The sequence below is a fragment of the Elgaria multicarinata genome, chromosome 1, assembly GCF_023053635.1.
Source record: "Elgaria multicarinata webbii isolate HBS135686 ecotype San Diego chromosome 1, rElgMul1.1.pri, whole genome shotgun sequence".
Taxonomy (NCBI): Eukaryota; Metazoa; Chordata; class Lepidosauria; order Squamata; family Anguidae; genus Elgaria; species Elgaria multicarinata.
Genome location: NC_086171.1, coordinates 157,374,141 through 157,395,254, shown reverse-complemented (window position 1 = coordinate 157,395,254; position 21,114 = coordinate 157,374,141). Strand labels below are relative to the sequence as shown.

Genomic DNA, 21,114 nt, shown 5'->3' with positions numbered 1-21,114 from the left:
ATCAAAATTGGCACAGTAATAGATATTAAGGAGAGCTTTAAGCATTCCAAATTTGAATCGGATTGGGCCATCCATTGATTTTTTAATGATTTTTTACATTCCCCCCCCCCTTAAACCCATTTCCTGGTATGCAAAGGATCTTAGGAGCGCTGCTGCCCAGGTGTGATTTAGCTAGCAACAACAACAACAAGAATGACAGCTAAATGCTGTAGGGGATAATTCGAGGGAAACAGGTATGTGGGATGAAGCTAAAAGACTGTGTTCAATCCTCCCTCCACAGAAACTTGCTGAAAAAGAGCATAACTTACCCACCCACCCCGGCCACCAATATGTCTATAAATCAAACAAAGACCATGATTGAGGCCAATCTGATCTCCTCCACCCCGCAGCTGCCAGATGATGAACACACGAGTTCTTAATTCCTTTGTATTTTATTTTTTGTTTTTGCTTGTATTAGAGTGTAAGCCTATTTGGACAGGACATATTTTCTTAAGGGCCTATTATTTTTTTAGGCACCAATAAATAATGAATGTTAGCCTTAAAATACATCTGTTTCAAGTGAATAATCTCAAAAGAATGATGCTGAGTCCATCAGAGTGCTTCAGGCATGGCTTCATGCCCCAGGAGCTATATATCTGCTCTGGTAAGGGTATTGAACCAGGATTTTTCTAACATATTACATTTTCCTGATTACTTATAAGAATTGAATCCCATTTTATTAATCATGAACTGAGTAATACACCATATTACACAATGTCTGGTGATGTTCTGTGAGGTTTGCCATAGTGGAGCATTTGTGTAATTTCCAATATTTAGTTATTTTATAAATAAATACTCATGTAAATAAATAAATATGAACATATAAATGCATGCATGCATACATACAATATTTATTTATTACATGAATAAATATTATTTTTATGCAAGCCTGTCCCACACCAAGGAAGGAGATAAGAAAGTGGATTAAGGCTGAAATCCAATACACAATTACCTGGGAGTAAGCCCCATTGAACTTAATGGTATTTACCTCTGAGTAGACATTCATAGGATTGCACTGTAATTTTGATACGTACAACGTTCAGTAACAAAGCTACAAGTTGACCTCCTCATCAGAACACATGTATCCTTAACAAAGGTTTATATAGAACATATGTGTTTTGTAATGGTTAGAGTGTTGGACTAGGACTGGGGAGGACCCAGATTCAAGCCTCCATTCAGTCATGGAGGCTCAATGGGTGACTTTGGGCTTTTCACTGGCCCTGTTCAGAAGACGCCTTAAACCAAAAAGCCTTATTCCCCATGGTTAAAGCCATGGTTTAAGGTGTCTTCTGAACTGGGCCAGTGACTCTCAGCCTAACCTACCTCACAGGGTTGTTGTGAGGATAAAATATTTCCTTGGAAGAAAAGGTGGGATATAAATACAACCAATAAATTAACAAATAAGGAGGAGAGGTGTCAAAGGGTTTTGCTTTTTCAGAAACACACCTGGTTTATACAGTTGGAACTGTTTGGATTCAAGACACAGGGCTTTTGGATCCATACTCATATTTCAAATTCTTAAGCATGATGGTGTCCTGCCTGTAGCCCACAAACCATGCATAGTTCCTACCATAGGCAAGTTAACCTTTATAAAAAAAAATTCTCAACATGATGGTTGTAGTGTTGTGCCAAAACCTGACTTCTGTATGTGGTAGCAGTTATTGGCTAGCTAGCCACAGATATGGAAAAAAACCAACCTTATATAGGAATTTTAGGTAGCTACTACCATGGGGATAAAGGTTGTATGAATTGATATGAGTCTCATGAGTTGGGGAGGAAGCTTGATGAGTTAATTGTGGAAAGTCTTTGACTTTACTCTGGTTCAGATGTGGGAAAGACGCCACGCTCGGAAAGCAAGCAAGAGGCAGCTCTGCATAAACCTCTTTGTGGGCTGAAAACCTAAGTCGGCAATGCCTTGAGTCCACATCATCGTTGCTTGGGCTACAGTCCAGAAGGCTATTTCTCTATCATCCTTTAATAATGGATGTAGGTCAGTTAAGCTGAGCAACTAGTATTTGAGCACCGCAGATGATAAATTAGCCGACACCAAGAGTACGCCTATGTTAAAGACTCACCAGGATTCAAACTCTATGAACACCATCAGACGAGCGTTTTATTGCACACTCATTACTGGGCATTCACGGATTTTCATGGGTCCCTCTCATGACGTCGTCCATCTCTTGCGCACCTCCTGCCCCTTCTAGCCTTCTTTGCCATACAAAAAACCACCCCAGTAAGTCCAACTTACTTTTAAATATGGAAGTTGCCGCTTTCTCCAGCTGTGTGCAAGAGAAGCAGCGCGATCAAAATGGCCCACTGAATGGCCCCCATGCAAATTGTTTACTTCCACTTTCAAAAGAATAGGATTACACCTTTACTCTAGTGGGTGATGATCAAAGTAGGTGGTATCAGTAGCTCCATCATTTCATTGGTTTGTTTGTTTAGGAACTTTTTTAAACAAAAGAGGAGAAAGTTTATGGAGGGAAAGAGAAATAGACAGAATATGAGAACGAGAGAAGGGGTGGGAGAAAGATGGGGAAAGAGGAGAGAAGAAGGAAGACAATTATATGCTTAAAATATTTAAAGTGGCTCCCCTTGGTGTAGATGGGTGTAAAAGGCAGGTCTTGAAAATGTTTGACTTCAACATATAGAGCAGAACCTGCATCCTCCAGATGTTGTTGCACTACATCTCCCATCATCCCTGGCCAACAGACTTGTCAGCTGGGCTGATGGAATCCAATCTGGCTCCTCCACTGCCTGTACTAGAGGGACAGGATTTTAGTGTGATGATACTGGCAATGGGGAGATGGTAACAACAATCAGTAGTCTTCTCCAATCTGGGAACCCTCCAGCTGTCTTGGACTATGAATCCTATCAGCCCCAGACAGCATGACCAGGGATGATGGGGTGTGTAGTCCAAAACAGCTGGAAGGCACCAGGGTATAAAAGGCTGATAGCAGCAATAGGAACCAGCGGGGGATCTGCACGTCGCTCCCAGAGCGCTTCTATGCGACCCCAGTGCACCCCAAAAATGATAGTCTGATTTCCCTGTAAAAGAAACGAGGAAGAGCCATCCATGCTGCTGCCGCCGCCGCCGAGGAGAGCTCTCCGCCGGCAAGGAGAGCTCGGCAAAAGAAGGCGGGGTGAAGAGCGGAAGAAGCTCTCTACCCCGCCTTCTTTTGCTGAGCTCTCCTCACCGGCGGAGAGCTCTCCTTGTCGTTGGCAGTGGCGGCGGCAGCATGGACGGCTCTTCCTCATTTTTTTTACAGGGAAGTCAGACTATTGTTTTCTGGGTGCACTGGGGTCGCATAGAAGCGCTCTGGGAGCGACGTGCGGATCCCCTCCAGGCCTGAGGATGTCACCGCTTGGGAAAAGCAACTAAGATTAGCCAAGATTAAATGTCATGCTAAGAAGATGAATAGAACTGGTCTAGTAGCTGATTAATTATAATTGACATGCATCAGGATGCTGCTGTATAAACACCTCAATGGTTTATTTATTACAGGTTCTGACTAAAGCAGATCGGTGGATACTTGCAAATGCCTTATCCTAATGAAATGGAAACAATTCTCTCCACAGTTAACTAATTCAGGCTTGGGATGCTCCTGCACACAATCAGGCCACCCTGTTCCTATTATTGTGCAGTCTGTGCCGTGGACCAGTTGCAGGAGGTGGCCCTGCTTGTGCCAGCACCTTTTTAAAAAGTCCTGCTTTTGGCATAGGCACCGTGCTCATTTGCCTTGGAAAACGCTGCAGTTTTGCTTTCTGCTGCTCAATGCACATTTGAAAGGTTTATGATAGTGGCAAAGCTGTGGCTCCTGCTCATGGCTGTCCAGGGCTCGGCAGGAGGTAACGTCACATCCGGAGTATCCGGAGAACCCGGTGCCCTCCAGGTGCGTGGTACTATAACTCCCATGCTGGCTGAGGCTGATAAGGGTTGTAGTTCCACATGACTGGAGGGCACCAAGTCAGGGACGGCCAATTGCAGTGCTGGCTGGGGATGATGGGAACTGCAGTCCAATATATCTGGAGGTCACTAGCTTGGATACGGCTGAGCTGGATGCTTTCAAGAAGCTCACAGGTAAGGCAAGAAGGCAATTGTTCTCCCCTACTGTTTCCCCCTAGTAACCAGTATGTACTGCAGAGAGACATTTACTCTCTGCTACTAGGATGGGGGGGGGATAGTGCATCTGGATCCCCTTGCCTTTGGAGCAGGCAACCTGTGCCCCTTCACCAGATGTTGTTGGACCACAACTCAACTGTTAGCCTTAGCCAGCATAGCCAGTGGTGAAGGATCATGGGAGCAGCTGTCCAAGAACATCTGCAGGGCCACAAGTTGCCCATCCCTGCCTAGGAGCCGTTGCGGCTCATGGGAACTTCAGAGGGTGACGGCAGTAAAGCACAAGCCAGGCATTCAAGAGGCCCCCAGGTTCCATCCCCGGCATCTCCAGTGAAAACAACCAGGTAGCAGGGGTTGCCGGAGGCCCTCGAGGGCTACTGCCAGAGTAGACCAGGCTAAGGTAGATGGTCAAATGGTCTGACCTGGGGGCTGTATGTATGCCCTATTTACCCCATGGTGGCTACGCAGGGGTGCTGCGTCATTTATACAACACAGCCGCCAACTCGCAGCCATCACAGGGCTTTTCGCTGAAGCTGCGGACTTAAACAGTCAAGGTCTTAATGCAACTTTTTGCTTTGCTGTGAGGTCACCACCATCATCTCACCAACTGTCGGTGGAGACCATGCTTCAACTGGGCCGGGGGCATTCCAGGGGCATATCGTGACAACCGCTAGGTTGCCGGAAGAGCAGGAAGGCCAGGTAGAGGGCAGGCCTGATGAGTCAAATGGCCACCAGAAAGCCCATGCTCCCTCTTGCTGTGGGGATGAACTGTCCCCATCCTGCAGCTGCATGGGGTTTTAAGGGAATATGGGGTCAAAGTGGGGTTGTGAAGTCCTCCCCACCCCGCTGAAGGCAGTTTTCTGTGACCCCAGGCCTGTGCTGACCTCAACTGGAAACAAAAGATCAGAAAGAGGATTGGCCTGGTACTAGTAGGGTAAGATGAGATGGAGGCTCAATTTCCTTTGCCAGGTATATTATTATTATTATTATTATTATTATTATTATTATTATTATTATTATTATTATTTATATAGCACCATCAATGTACACTTGCCCCTTTAGGTATGGTGGTAAAATCCACCATTTGTGCTAGTTCCACTGTTGTGGATCAAAAAGAGTGATCTGGTCATTGTTGTATCTAAGGAAACAGATCTTTTTAGTGATCTTTTTTTTTTAAAAAAAGCAGCACCATCCTCACTAGGTCCCCAAAGGCTTAAAGACACATGCATATAATTGTGTCTTGCTTGCGGCTTCCTGGTCAACAGCTGGTTGGCCACTGTGTGAACAGAATGCTGGACTAGATGGACCCTTGATCTGATCCAGCAGGGCTCTTCTTACATTCTTATGTTCTAGATCAATTCACACATTAACTTAAAAAAAAATTAAAATCAGTGGCATCTGGTGCCCACTGGGTCTGGTAAGGTGGAGAATAGGACAAAAGTTCAATATTCTATTGAGATTGCCAGAGGAGGACAGGAGAAGATTCATATGTAGCACTTGGAGGTGTACATGTATCTGGTTATCTCTGCCACAAATGGCTGGGGGACAGATGGAGGGTCACTGCCCCAATACAGAACTGCCGCTGTTGAAAAAGACAGCTCCTGTATTATGTGTAAGTCTACCAACATTAGATTAAAAATGAAACAAACTTAAACATTATGCATGTCCAAGTTCCATATGAACAAAATCTTTCAAAGATCCCAAAGCTGCGGCTCTCTTTCTCCTCTTCTGCCACCTCCTCGTCCTGTTTTACTGTGCTATAGATTCAAGCCTCATCTGTGGTATCTGGGATCATCATAGTAAGTACCACATCAGCAAAAGAGATTGAAAGGGGGCTGAGAAGATGTTAAATAGAGAGTCAGGAGAGGCGGATGTGATCAGATCTCACTGAGAACCTTGCAAGGCAGGAGGGAGAAGAGGAACTCACAACATCACACTGCAACTGTGACATGAAAGAGAGAGTGTGAGAAAGGAGGGGGGAATAGACAAGGATTTGATAGTTTTTTCAAGCACCATGAAAATAATTATACAAATCTTGTCTTTCTTTCTGTTAATAACCTTGTACAAGTGTGCAGTGATCACTGGGGTAAGTTTTTTTTTTTTTAAAAAAAAACCTTGCTTGTCTAATTGTAATTGTGGAAGATGTCTCTCCAAAATGTGTTGTCAATTTGTGCTTCGGTTGTTGGACTGTGATTTGGCAAGTATAGGGCAGAAGCAAAGAAACAGCTTGATTCCCAGAGCAAACGTCTCACTGGCAAAAGTCCAACATTTGGATCTGTGCATTTTAAAAGCTAGAATCGTAATCATTTACTTCCATCACTGCAATACTTTCAGGAGCAATTACAGAACTATTTCCTTATATTGATAGCTGACCCAAGTGGCCACCTCTGAACTTGAATATTTAGATTTAAGCACTCCAGTGGTAAAGCTAATGCTCTGAAGGTCCAACTGATTTGCATGTTGATGTATTTTTAGAGTTAAGGCGTAAGAAAATTAACTATAAGGAATGAAGGCAGGAGTTTCATTTTGAATATGGAAGCAGAATGGTTACCTTTCTTAACTAAGGAAATGTGTAAATTGTTTGTAGCTTCAGGATTTGAAAAAACCACTTACCCTGTAAAACTATCAACGCGCGCACACACACACACACACAAACTTAACAGCAGCGACACCAACTATTTGAATTGTTTTTAAGACCTTGAGCAAGCTTCCTCAACCTGGTGCCCTCCAGATGTGTTGAACTGCAATTCCCATAATTCCCAGCATGCACATCTGGAGGATGCCAATTAGGGAAAGGCTGACCTTCACTATCATAAACTTTTCACAACATCCCAAGTCACGGAACTGGGTGCAAAACCTCAGTTTAATTTATTTCAGATGATGTTTTTAACGCTTAAGGATGCAGAGGGGGGCAGGGAAGGGAAACCAAAATGTGACCAGAAGTTGCAATTGTTTACACCCTTACCTAGAAGGAAATACCATGAACTCAATGGGACTTACTTCTGAGTAGAAAGGTCCAGGATAATAGTTTATGTAAAATTTCAAGAGTTTAGTATGCAAGTTAAAAGGACATCAAATTATTTTTAATTTTATTTAAGAAAACTGGGGGAAGGGGGTTTGACCACCAACAGCAGATAGTAAAAATGGCTTACCTATCTATGATACATAATTTTTCTCTTCTTCCCCCCCCTAAATATATCCTTCTTTATAGAAATATTGGCCTTGATAGTAATTCTACTAAATTAGCTTATTTCCAATACAAGATATCCAACATAAAACCAGAAGACATGAACTTACATATTTGTTGAAAATACCTTATTGTGCCTTGTCCTATTTAAAGCAGTTTATACAAATAACTCCAGAGCAGGTGCAGATGATATATTTTAAAAAGATTTTCTATCCCCCCCTCCCTCCATCATGTTAATTAATATGTGATGTGGTTATTCTTGGGAGATTGCTAGTTCTGTGATTTGAAAAGTTTCATCATCATCATCATCATCATCATCAGCAGCAGCAGCAGCTTTTTAAATGAGAAAAGTAGCCCCAGATACATTCCTGGATCACAGATCACAGCACACATCATCTCCTTGGTGCAATACTCTCCTTAATTTGAAGGCTATTTTCAGTACAACATCTTAAAGACACAAGTGTTTAAAATATATGCATTATATACAGAAATTGAAGAAATCATTCCAAAGCCTTAATAGCAATACACAGTTTGCACTGGAAGTAAATCCAGTTGAACTCAGTGAGACTGATTCCTGAGTAGACATGCTTAGGGTTACACAGGGAAGCTGCAGTCCTTTATATACTTACTTGGGAGCAAGCCCCAGTAGGAGTTACTTTTGAGCCAGCAGACATAGGATCTAGCTGACACTGTGGTATTGCCCTTTACCAGGTTTGTAGAACTGGGTTGCTTCATTCTGCCCTATGGTAGGTCTGGCCCTGATCACATAAGAAGAGGTCAATTCCATGTGTCTGTTTTCACTCAGTTCAGGGTGAGAAACAACTCTTTGTTTTTATGACAATACCTGACTTCAGTGTACTATGGCACTTTATAGGTGGCTGCAAACATGCAAATAAACTAAAGTAATGCCTCTCTGCCAGACAAGATGCATGTTCTGAAAAATTCTGGAAGCGGGAGATGGTCTAGACAAAGTGTGATGTTTCTGGGGAGCAACCATGCATGTTGGTCATCCTATTTGATGCTGACATAATTTAAAGCAGAGTTTTGTGTTTAAAAAGTAACTGGCACAAGCCAACAAAAAATAAGCACATTGAAGTCCCATTAATTTCAGAAGGAAAGGCTTAAGTAAATGCTTTAATTTCACATTGAATGGATCTAGGTTGATAACACCTGTATTTCAGAGCCAGTTATTAAAAGATTCCTAACATTTCTTATAGAAGGGTAGTCTTGGCCAGTTTGGCTAGGGCTGTCTTCAGCTATCAGTTCAAAGATCTACTGAAAGGTTATGATCGCATGGGCTGCAAGCTGAAACAAAGAATGGGATGAGGTGGGGTTATTTACACACTACTTTCCAGTGTATCCTTCTCGACTGTGACTGGACCCATTTGTTTCCATACAGACTTGGAAAGTAGGTGTTTTGATGAAGTGCTAACATTTCCGTGGTAAAGAAAGAGGGTAGCTTTCCATGATAGGTGTCAGAAACACATGACCAGTGAAGATTTAATATGTCAAGGGGAAAGGCTCTAAGATCTCTCTGATGTACAGTTTTCATATGTGTAATAGGGTGGCCAGGTGCAAAAGAGGACAGGACTCTTGCACCTTTAATAAGTGTGTGGAAGAGGGAATTTCAGTGAATGTAGTTTGTCATGCAATCTATATCTGCTGAAATTCCCTCTTCCACTTATTATTAAATGTGCAGGAACCCTGTCCTCTTTTGCATCTGGAGCCTAATATAATGAGTTTTTAATGTGGTGGGACATTCAAACGTGTGATAGTCCACCTGCCATCTGAAGAAGGACGAGAGAGAATGGAAAACATATGGTATTCTACTTCATTTTAAAATTAGCTGGGTTGGTTTCTTTTTTTTTTTCTAAGAATAGAAGGTATTATTAAGATTCCCCCTCCTCTGCCCAAACTGGAAATGTTAGTATAATTGACAATACAATCCTATGCATTACTCAGAGGTAAGCCCCACTCTCTTCAGTGGGGCTTACCATGAGTAAGTGTGTTTAGGGTTGCAGCCCTGTGTTCCTGAACAGCAGGCAAAAAGCCTTCTAGCTCAATAGTACTGACAGCTTCATGAATTGCCCTTCAACTAGATTTTAAAATTGGAGTTTATATTTTATTTTTTTAGTTATCTACCAAACTACCTTTATCCTACCAGGGATCTATCCTAGGGTGATGTATACAACATTTTAAAAATAAACCCAATATAAAAAACCATGCAATTACAAATTAAGAGACAAAACAGTCTCCAAAGAGCAAACCAACAAAACACAGAAATCAATTAAATTTAAAGAATAAAAAATAAAGATAAAATGTAAAAATGTCTGGACAAAAAGGGACATTTTAATTAGGGGTGTGCACGGACCCCCCGCTCCGCCCCGCGGGCCGATCTGAGAATTTCAGATCGGCCCGCTCTGCTCCGCGCCGCTCCGCCCATACTCCGCTCCTCTTCGCGGCGGAGCTCTGGCTCCGAATCGGAGCTCCGCAGTGGAGGGGAGTGGCGCCAGGTAAGGCCGGGAGAGGAGGGCGGGGGGGTTACCGGGCCCTGCCGCTGTCGCCGCCCGTGCGGCAACGGCGGCAGAGCCTGATAAGGGACCAAGGGGGAGGGGGGCCTTACCTGTCTCCGTCCGCGGTCCGTCGGCTTCTTCAATTGAGCCCACGGTTCAACCAGGAAGTCTAGGCTGCACTTGCGGCCCAGACTTCCTGGTTGAACCGCGGGCTCAATTGAAGAAGCTGACGGACTGTGGACGGAGGCAGGTAAGGGAGAGGAGAGGGGGGTTTACCGGGCCCTGCCGCTGTCGCCGCATGGGCGACGGTGACAGCGGCAGGGCCCGGTAAACCCCACTTACCTTTCCGGCGGAGCTCCGGATTGAGGCGAAAGATCCTCCTTCACCTCAATCCTCTTCGCCACGCTCTGCCGGCCCCCCAATCCTCTTCGCCTCTGCCTTAAGGGGAGGCGAAGCACCCCGTTCCGCTTCTAATTCGCCGGTCCGATTTGAAGCGGAGATTAGAAGCAGAGCACATCTCTAATTTTAATTTGTCATGGAAAGAAAAAAAGTGGGCGCCTATCACATCCGAAATCCAGGCCCCACCAATTGAGAAATCAATCTCCAGGCAGGGCTGGAAAAAAGCCTTTCTGAAACTCTGGAGAGCAGCTGCCATTGTCAACATACTGGGCTGGTTGGCCCAGGGGAGGCTGGTGGCTCCGATGTCAGAGGGGCGGTGAATCCACTCCAGATTTTAGTCAGTACCAGGCAGCTTCCCGTATCACTATGTCCCATTCAGATCCTCCTTTTGGAATTGCAACAAAATCATGTTTTGATAATCCATTATGCTATAATTTTCCATGGGTGTGTTCATGAGTCTTGTGTTACTTTGTAAATAGTCCTTTATACTAAAAATAAAAACAACATATATTTTAAAAATGTTTCACAATGTTCAACATATATTTAAAACAAAAGCCAATAATACTTCGATTCTCTCTCAAGTGAACACTACACAGGTTGAAGCCTGTTGAGATTAATCTTTTGAGAAACACAGTATTTCCTGTTCAAAAGAAAATTGTTCCTAATTGTAAAAAGAAATTATTTGGATATTTTATAGAGATTTAAAACAGAGGGAGCATTAATCAAAATTCAAGCACAAGTTTTGAACAACAATCCCATCCCTGTCCTCTCCTCAAACAAACAGATAAAATCAAACAAGAATGAAACTGACAAATTTTACATCCTAATAATGGGGTGCTGATCATTTCATTCTTGATGGGTTACTTCCTGTTCCCTAAATAATTATGATGTCAACTAATGAATAGGCTTAACAGAACTTGATTTTTATTTGTTTAGCATTTCCTTGAATAAGACTGATGCTTATTTCCCCCATCTTTACTTAATTTTAAACTATTTGAATTTTAACAGATGCAGGCAATTGCATTATTACTATGTGCCCTGACTTTTATCTATTTAAATTGTCACAGCTGTGGCACATAAGTGAGTCAGAAAATTTTTGAATGACGGTGGAAGCAGATATTTTTAAAGGATCAACCCCACTTTAGTGTTACAGCCATAAACCACTAATGGGGAAAATATTTTATAATCAAAGAAATGTATGGTTAGATGTGATCTTATGACATAGCCGCTAACTCATTGCTCAAAGGCAGGATCCATTATGTTTACCTCCTGCACCTTACAGACTAGCCAGCATACCCAATTCACCAGATCATCACAAGAAGAAATCAGGAGTGACCATTTGAAGGTGGTGTGTATATGTCACCTGTTCAAATATTGAACATGTCCTAAGGTCTTTGATCTGTTGCATTATGACACCTGCTTCAGCTGTGCCCAAAGGCTTGGCTGCATTGGCATGTGTGACTTTTGCAGACTTATCTAGAAGCTTCTGTTGGTTTCCCAAAGTGGCCTGTGAGACAGGGAGGCAGCAGCGGTCTTAGCTGGGCTTTTTAAAATGAGAAACCCTGCAAGATGCAGGGGTCATTGTTGTTGGGTTATTGTGCCAGAACTTTTCTCTCTCTGGAACTCTGTTTGTGCTCAGAAACAAACACACATCACGCAGGTCTTACACAGCAGAGCTGGTTTATTTCCTTCAGGCTTCTGTGCAGTTCAATTCAGATCAGTTCAGATCAGCACACTGAGGCATGCACAGAGAGCAGTGATCATAGAGCAGTGATCAGTAAGCAGTGATCAGTTCCATTTTACACAAGTGAGAAACTATATACAGATCTACACAATTCTTATCTACATTACATACAGCTGTGATGAGGCTAACTTAGAATCTTGGCAAGGTTCCCAGAACAGCCTCTATCTCAAGGTAATTGCCCACAGATAGACTTTTTCTGTTTAACCCTGAGATAGCCATACACACACAATTTTAATGACTAAGCAAGTATTTCTTTTCATATACTTAACAGTCCTCCTCTTGCGCATGTTGTTTAAATTGTGTTACAATCTGAGACCCAGCTTTAAAAGCATCTCTTTGTGTTTTACCATTGATACTGGTTTTGTGAATAAATCAGCCAACATCATTTCAGATGGACAATATTCAAGCTTAATCCAGCCCTTCTGAATTATATCTTTCACATGAGAATAACGAACATCCACATGTTTAGTTCTTGGTTTACACTTTTCAGATGTAGCCATACTAATACATGCCTGATTATCCTCAAATATGGTTACTGGTGTCTCAATTTCCAACCTTAGATCAGCAAATAATTGTTTATACCACTCAATCTCATTACAAGCCAGAGATAAACTGATATATTCTGCTTCTGCACTAGAGGTTGCTACACAATTTTGTTTTCTTGTATACGTTCCACCTGTCCTTTCTCATTTTGTTTTACTTTGAATACCCATTTTCAGGTAATGGCTTTACGACCTTCAGGTAAAGGTACTAGCTTCCACGTTTCATTTTTTTCCATTGCTCTGATTTCCTCTGACATTGCTTCATGCCAGCCCTGAGCTTCTGTAGGTTCCATTTCCTGAATTTCCTCAAATGAAGTAGGTTCATAGGCTATTAGTAAAGCTCTATGAGAAACCTGTTTGCTTTGGTATTCATCTGAATAACGAATTGGAGCTTTGCGTTCCCTTTCTAATCGTCTTGGCATAGTTACAGGCATAGTTTCCTCCTCCACAGTTTCTTCCCCCTCCCTCTCTTGCTGAGATTGTTCAGGAATTTCTTCTGTTTCTACAGCTTTCTGTTCTACAGGCAAACTTACATACTGTTTTGTTTCCTGCATTTGTTCATGAAAAACTACATCTCTGCTCACAATTACACTTTTGTGATATGGAGACCACAAACGATAGCCTTTTGTTTGTGTATCATATCCCAACAGTTTACATTCCAAACCTCTTTGAGCTAGCTTTCCTGGTCTGTTTTCTTTCTGAATATGAGCAAAACATTTACTTCCAAAAACCCTTATATGTGACACTCTAGGTTTTCTTTTGTAAAACATTTCATATGGAGTTTTTTCATGTACAGAGTGGTAAAGCCTGTTTAACAAATAATTTGAGGTGGACAAAGCTTCTGCCCAGAACAGGTTAGACAATCCTGACTCTTTCAATAGAGCTCTTAACATGTTCTGCAAGGTTCTGTTTTTCCTTTCTGCAACTCCATTTTGAAATGGTGAATATGGAGCAGTAAGGTCATGTTGTATACCTTCATCACTGAGGAATTTTTTAAATTGGTTGCTAAGAAATTCACCTCCCCGGTCCGTTCTTAGATTAGCTATAGGTTCTTTAAATCTATTTTTACTCCACTTAACAAAGGCTTTAAACTTTCCAAAAGTTTCACTCTTCCGTTTTAACACATACACAAATCCAAATCTACTGTAATCATCAACAATAGACAAGAAAAATCTGTTTCCTCCTTGACTTGTCTCAAAAGGACCTGCAAGATCTGCATGTATTAATTCAAAAATTCTTTTTGTTGTTCTCTCACTATGTTTTGGAATGTTTGACTTATGACACTTGGTTTCACTGCATACATTACATTCTACATAGTTAGAACATGGTTTGATTTTCACCCCTTCACACAATTCTGGAATCTTAGAAATTATTTTATAGTTAGCATGACCAAACCTTTTATGAATTAAATGGATACACTCTTGGTGTGGTTTGCAATTGGCTATTGTTTTTGTTGTGACTTTGCTGGCTACAACTTCATTTTTTGTACAAGTATTAATCACATACAAAGAATCTTTCATTATTCCCTGCACACACACCTTGTTTCCCTGTTTTATAGTACAATTTTCTTCAGTAAAACAAATCTCATACCCCATTTCTGTTAACTGAAACACACTTAGAAGGTTTGTTTCTAATTCTGGTACATATAAAACACTTTGTAGTTCAACTCCCAGACAATCAAAATATACATTACCCACACCACAAATCTGGATTTTTGTTCCATTTGCAAGGGTAACACACTTTTGCTTTGAAGTAGAAGTTTCCAAGGTTACAAATGAAAGTTTGTCTTTTGCCATACTTATTGAAGCCCCAGAGTCCAAAAACCAAGGATTCATTGTTTCTTTGACTCTTGCTAGAAGACACTTCTTTGTTGATTCAGCTTCATTCATGTTGTTTTCTTCTCTCCACTTTGCTGTCAACAGCTTTTTCTTCTTGTTGTTGCAATCCCGCCTTAAGTGTCCTGTGGAACCACAGTTAAAGCATTTCCTTGCCTTTAATGCAGCCACCACGTCAGAAGATTTATGGCTTTGTTGAAATTCAGCCACAGGATGTTTAAAACTCTGTTGTTTTGAAGCTTGTCTTCTTTCATAGGTTTCCAGTAGTTTTCCAGCTACATACTCAAGAGTTAAAATTTTCTCCTCTTGACTTTCCATCATGGTGACAACCGCGTCGTACGATGAATCAAGGCTTGACAAAATCACATAGACTTGGTGTATAGTTGTAAACTCCATCCCTCGTGCCCTGAGTTGATTGAAGAGTTCTCTCATGCTTTTCAAATGGTTTGACATAGACTCCCCTGGTTTCAGCTTCATTCCATACAGTTTCCGGGTTAGAATTACTTTACTGCCCGCTGTTTCTCTTTGATATACAGCTTGTAGTGCATTCCAGCACTCTTTTGATGTATTCAAAAACTGAATGAAGGAAATTTGAGAGTCTTCCACAGCTAATGCAATAACTGCCATTGCTTTTGCATCGTCCTTAAACCATTTAGCATTCTGTGGATCTGCTCTATTTGGTGGATCCTCTGTGACTACATACCACAGTTCAGCCTGAATCAGATACATTTGCATTTTGTAAGACCATAATGCATAGTTAGAGTCATTCAGCTTTTCCAACAATTGATGCAAACCAGACATATTAGCTCCTGCCATTCCCTCTGCTTTAGGAATTGGTATCTCACCGTCCTCCTGCTCAGAGTCCTCCTCAGAGTCAGCCGACTGAGATTTTTCCTCACTTTGCAGCACTGGCTTCAGCTTGATGTCTTCCTTCATCAACAGTTTTCTGTTTTAGCAGACTCCTGGTTCTGATACTGCACCATTCCCATCAAGTTCTGGTTCTTCTGCCTGGATTAGGCTGGCGTAGGCTGGTCTAGGCTAGACTGGGCCCATAACCTTTGTTGGGTTATTGTGCCAGAACTTTTCTCTCTCTGGAACTCTGTTTGTGCTCAGAAACAAACACACATCACGCAGGTCTTACACAGCAGAGCTGGTTTATTTCCTTCAGGCTTCTGTGCAGTTCAATTCAGATCAGTTCAGATCAGCACACTGAGGCATGCACAGAGAGCAGTGATCATAGAGCAGTGATCAGTAAGCAGTGATCAGTTCCATTTTACACAAGTGAGAAACTATATACAGATCTACACAATTCTTATCTACATTACATACAGCTGTGATGAGGCTAACTTAGAATCTTGGCAAGGTTCCCAGAACAGCCTCTATCTCAAGGTAATTGCCCACAGATAGACTTTTTCTGTTTAACCCTGAGATAGCCATACACACACAATTTTAATGACTAAGCAAGTATTTCTTTTCATATACTTAACAATTGTGTGGATTTCTGGATTGTGGCCTGCATTCGCAAGACGATCAGAGCTCCTGTTTTTATGCCACACTTACTTTCATGTTTCCCAATCAAGTGAAGAGGCCATTGGGTGTTGCATTTATCTAAATGCAGGGCTGCAATAGCACCACGCAGTGCCCAACATCATTAGTGACTGGCTTAGGTTGGTCCACCCCACTGCTAACACTTGTCTCTGCAGGGTCAGGTTTAGTGAGGAGCAGCGGCGGCGGCAGCAAGTGATTGGGAAGCCATCATCTCCCCCCCAATAATGTCCTATAGGAATAGAAACATAGGCCTCAGCTAGACCAGGGTTTTTTACCACAACGATCTCATGATTTTCTGATTGCAAGATCTTTGCACTGGTCTACACGTGGTGCATGACTAGGGTGACCAACTGTCAGGATTTCCCCGGATTTGTCCTGGTTTTTGTTCTTTCCATGGTGTCAGGGGGGATTTTCTATAATTTTCAATAATGTCCTGGAATGACACACCTTCCTCTTCAAGGCTGCCATTAGCATGGCAGGAGGGAATGACATGCTTTCTTGAGGCACATCATTCCCCCACCCCGAGCTCCAATTGAGGTCTTAAAGGGGAAAGTGGGTCATTCGTGGACATTATAGAAAAGGCCCCAATTGGAGTGGATGGTGGTGGTGCAGAATGAAATCCTTTCCCCTCCTCCACTCCAATCGGGTTCTTTAAGGTGGCGGGGGAATAACGTACTTTCTGCGGGACTCAGAAAGCTGCTTCCCCACACGCACACTAGGTGTCCTCTTTTTTGGTTTCCCAAATATGGTCACCCTATGCATGACATTGCAGCTGGCATTTGGTTTTTAAAGAAGGAGTGCACAAGCGCTCGTGTGCAGAAGGTAAGTCTTTAAAAAAAAAACTTTAAAAAACCCGCTCCAACTCCGATGGGCAGAGAGCTCCTGAGGCCCATGCCTGGCTCCCGGCTCCTTGTGGTTACTCGCAAGGAGCCGGGACAAACTGCGACGCCTGCCCACATGGAATCAGCCCAAGACCACAGACAAAGCGGGCTAGAAATGGAGGGTGAGATTCCGGGGCAAGGGAGGGATCATCCCTCCCTGCTCCCGGGATCCCCTGTGAGTTCACATGACAGGATATCCTGGGATATCGCCCCCTCTAGCTATGGCCATAGGAAGCTGCTTTATATTGAGTCAGACCAGGGGGCCATCTAGTCCAGTATTGTCAACACCGACTGGCAGCAGTTCTTCCGGTTTCAGGCAGGAGTTTTTCCAGTGCTACTTGGAGATGAGGGGGATTGAAACAGGGACCTTCTGCATGCAAAGCAGGTGCTCTGCCACTGAGCCATGGCCCCTCCCTGAATGTTACAATGAAAGCTGTGATAACATCAAAGCAGTGGGCAGCTCACATGCATGCATCACAAACCCTCAGTGGCTCTGCTGCTGCTGCTTCTTACTACTACTACTACTACTACTACTACCACCACCACCAGTAAGCCTGTTGGCTGGGGGGGCACTCTTCTTGGGGTGGGGGCTCTGGAGGGCACTTTACCAGAAGAGCCTTCAGAGCTAGTTCCAGCCTTCTTTAAATATTATTACTAATTACACAGAAGTTTGTTCATCATGAATGCCACAATAATCTTAGACATTTTCCTACTACGTCTGTTTTCCCACCTCTTATCTCAAGGTTTCTCAGAGCTTCATCACACCAGGGTTATACTGTGAAATCACTGCAAATTGCGTGCAAAGGACTCTGAAGTTTTCCAGTTTATAATCTGCTTTGACTGTGAAGTACTCCCATGCATCCTGCTTTAATTGTGCTATAAAGCCAAAAGACCCATCCTATTTTGATACCCCTTTAAGAGCGAATCATTTGTTGTTTTCCGAGCGGCCACTGGGGGCACAGGAGGAGGACTTGATAGGTTTAAACTACCATTTAAACAAATGCTTACATCTGCGTAAGTTTTAAAGATAAAGACATCAAAATTGGCACAGTAATAGATATTAAGGAGAGCTTTAAGCATATGAAATTTGAATCAGATTGGGTAATCCGTTGATTTTTTTTTAAAAAAATTTACATTTCTCCCCCTTAACCCTTTTCCTGGTATGCAAAGGATCTTAGGAGCGCTGCCGCCCGGGGTGTGATTTAGCTAGCAACAACAATGACAGTGTTACACTGTAGGGGATAATTCGAGGGAAACAGGTACTGGGATGAAGCTATTAGTCATCATCGGTTTCTTCCTAGCCTGTAAAGCTCTTCACCAGAGGTGTGCCGCTTTAAATTTTCCCAGTACACTTATGCATCCCACCAATGTCAATTAGTTACCAGGAACCGCATTTTCCTCCTCCTCCTCCTCCTCCTCCTCCTCTATTCCATACCATTGTGGTGCTTTTTCTTCCCAGGCCTGCGAAAGGGATCTCCAGTGTGGAGCGGGGACATGCTGCGCCATCAGCTTGTGGCTCCGTGGGCTCCGGATGTGCACTCCACTGGGGCAAGAGGGAGACGAATGCCACCCCATCAGTCATAAGGTATTGGCACGTGAGCTCAACTCCTTTGCAGCCCACTAATCAGTAGCAGCTTCCTTAAAATGATGCACATTTTAAAAACATATTAGATTAATACCTCTTAGGCCCACCCAAAGATCACAGAAAATGTGGAAGCTTTCAACTTCAGCTGCTGTGGCAAATAACACGATTCTAATAGGTGACAGATTTCTCCTTGTCAGGTGGCAGTTAGCAAATCTTAGCAGAGTCCATGAACCCCACAAAAGTAGTATATAGGCTGACATGCAGGTGCAGGTATAAGATGTAACGAATCCTCCCAGAGTGCAGGACATGGAATAATGGGCTCAAGTTACAGGAAGCTGGCTAGACATCAGGAAAAACTTCCTGACTGTTAGAGCAGTATGACATATGACAATGGAACCAATTACCTAGGGAGGTCGTGGGCTCTCCCACACTTCAAGAGGCAGATGGACAACCATCTGTCAGGTATGCTTTAAGGTGGATTCTTGCATTGAGCAGGGGGTGGACTCGATGGCCTTGTAGGCCCCTTCCAACTCTACTTTTCTATGATTCTATGAATTATATTTTCATTTGGACTTTGGCCACATATGCAAAGCCAGAGTTCTACCAAAATTCTCTTATAGCTTCCATCCAAATACAAAATAGACTTCACCTAAAATTGTAAGAGCTTTTTTCTCGGGGTGAGAAATGTAAGTATTTGAAAATATTTCTTCTGGACATGATCCATTTGAATAAATTCTCTGATTGTGAGTGGTGAGCATTTTGTACAGTCTCCATGTCCGATAGCGCTGTTGTTAATCAAGCCTTCTGTGATCACAGGATCTCCAGTTGACATATCTACAGTGAGATTATATAGCAATGTTTCACGATGCCAAACACATTATATTTATGGCTTTCTGACCCATCATGCACCATGTAGGATTCCAGTTCCAATATTATAACGTGGAAATTATCCTCTATTATTCTAGTTATCAGGAGGGATCAAAATATGTTATAAGATGTTAATGGGGGTGAGATGAAGTTGCAGGCAGATTCATTCCTATTGCTTCTGCTTGCAAGAATCCACAGATGCCGAAGCCAGTACTTCTTTCATATTGCTACATTTTCCATGCTTGTTTCTTCACCCAGCAGATTACCTTGGTTGCGAGAGCATATTCCGAGCCTCGGTTTTTTTGTACCACCTCACCTGAAGAAGGTGTTCTGGAGAACTCCAAAGCTTGTGAAATTTTGTTGAATTTTTGTTGTTTCTGATAAAGGGTGTTGCCTAGGGTGACCACATGATCCCTCTTCATCACAACAGTTAAAGCTGCAGGTGCCCTGACCTCTTTTGTATCTGGTCACTCTAGTATAGCTCCTGCAGCTTCAACTGTTGTGATGAAGAGGGAATTTCACCAGGGTCTCCATATATACAAATGACACCTGCTGAAATTTCCTTTTCTTTGCAACTGTTAAAGATACAGGAGCCCTGTCCTCCTTTTCATATGGTCACCCTAGGTTGCCCAACTGTGGATTTTGCATATTAATAATGTTCTGTATGTTTTCTGTTCTCTTAAAGGTCCCTTTCTTTGGAAAACGGCAGCATCACACCTGTCCATGTTTGCCAAACTTAATATGTTCCAAATTCAATGATGGTCGATACCGATGTTCGATAGACTTCAAGAACATGGACTTCTAGAGAAGAGCTTCATGGTCCTTCCTGGCCACAAATTATTACAGCGCACGTTAAACACCTTATTCCAATTTCAACATCCAATTAATTGTCCACTCAGTGATTCATCAACTTACAAGAATTGTGCTTACAAACCAATGAGGGTGGATTCCAGACCTGCAAATACAAATTGATTATTAACTATTAAAATAAATTTGGGGAGTGACTGTCAGTGTGAACTGGGTATATTTTTGCATTTGTTGAAGTCTTCTTGATACATTTTTTTAAAAAAATTGAATATAAATCAGGTGGCTGTCACTAGTACTTCTATCCAAATGTATTAAAAACTGCTAGCCTTCAATGGGGCTCTTCACACACCATGCTTAGTTTGAGCTATTATGTTGTCTGAATCCAGCAAGTTTTCCACAGAGTGTGTTATCATGTTGTCTAAATGCAGCCAGGATGGCTTGTTAATCTTGCAGTGTGGCTTGTTAACAACTCGGGTAAAAAAAAAAAAAAGGGAGAATCCAGGAGCGGATCTACACAGATGTATGGAACGTCGTTTTTTGAGTCATTAAACGTATTATTTTATTATGATTTTATACATCCCCGGGCACATGTATTTATTAATACGTTTCTTACCATTGTGTTTTCCGTAGATATCCACTGAACTGGGCCACACAATGTATTGTTCCTCCCACTTCCTCTTTTCTTCCATTGTCCCTCCTCTGAGAGAAACAGGGAAGGGTGGTGGTGGTGGAAAGATTTCCCTTCTTTCCACACCTGGGAGCTTTTCCTAAGCTAGAGCCATGGAGGGAGGGAGCTTCCAGGCAGGGTTAGGGGATTTACTTTACTCAAAAGTAAATCCCATTGATTTCAACTGCTAACGTGAACTGCTGCTCCTTGGTCTGTGTTTGGAGGGGAGAGAAACGGAGAGAAGGCGGGCTGGAAAGATTTCCCCTCTTTCTGTGCCCTTTTCCTAAGCACAGACCAAGGGGCAGCATGTGATGTTAGCAGTTGAAATCAATGGGATTTGCTTTTGAGTAAAGTAAATCCACTAACCCTGCCTGGAGTCC

At 42.5% G+C, this 21,114-nt stretch overlaps 1 protein-coding gene across 1 annotated transcript; it reads left to right on the top strand.

Moving 5' to 3' along the window:
• Positions 1-6,151: 6,151 nt before the first annotated feature.
• PROK1 (prokineticin 1) lies at positions 6,152-20,065 on the top strand. Its single transcript, XM_063118724.1, has 3 exons — positions 6,152-6,245; positions 18,268-18,393; positions 19,946-20,065. The coding sequence occupies exons 1-3, from the start codon at positions 6,174-6,176 to the stop codon at positions 20,063-20,065; spliced, it is 318 nt and encodes a 105-aa protein (XP_062974794.1). The 5' UTR covers positions 6,152-6,173.
• The last annotated feature ends 1,049 nt before the right edge of the window (positions 20,066-21,114 follow it).

Coding starts and splice junctions, on each gene's coding strand:
- PROK1 (XM_063118724.1), top strand. CDS start 6,174: ATGAAAATAATTATACAAATCTTGTCTTTCTTTCTGTTAATAACCTTG. Junction 6,246..18,267: donor AGTGTGCAGTGATCACTGGG/GTAAGTTTTTTT, acceptor TTTTCTTCCCAG/GCCTGCGAAAGGGATCTCCA. Junction 18,394..19,945: donor GCCACCCCATCAGTCATAAG/GTATTGGCACGT, acceptor GTTCTCTTAAAG/GTCCCTTTCTTTGGAAAACG.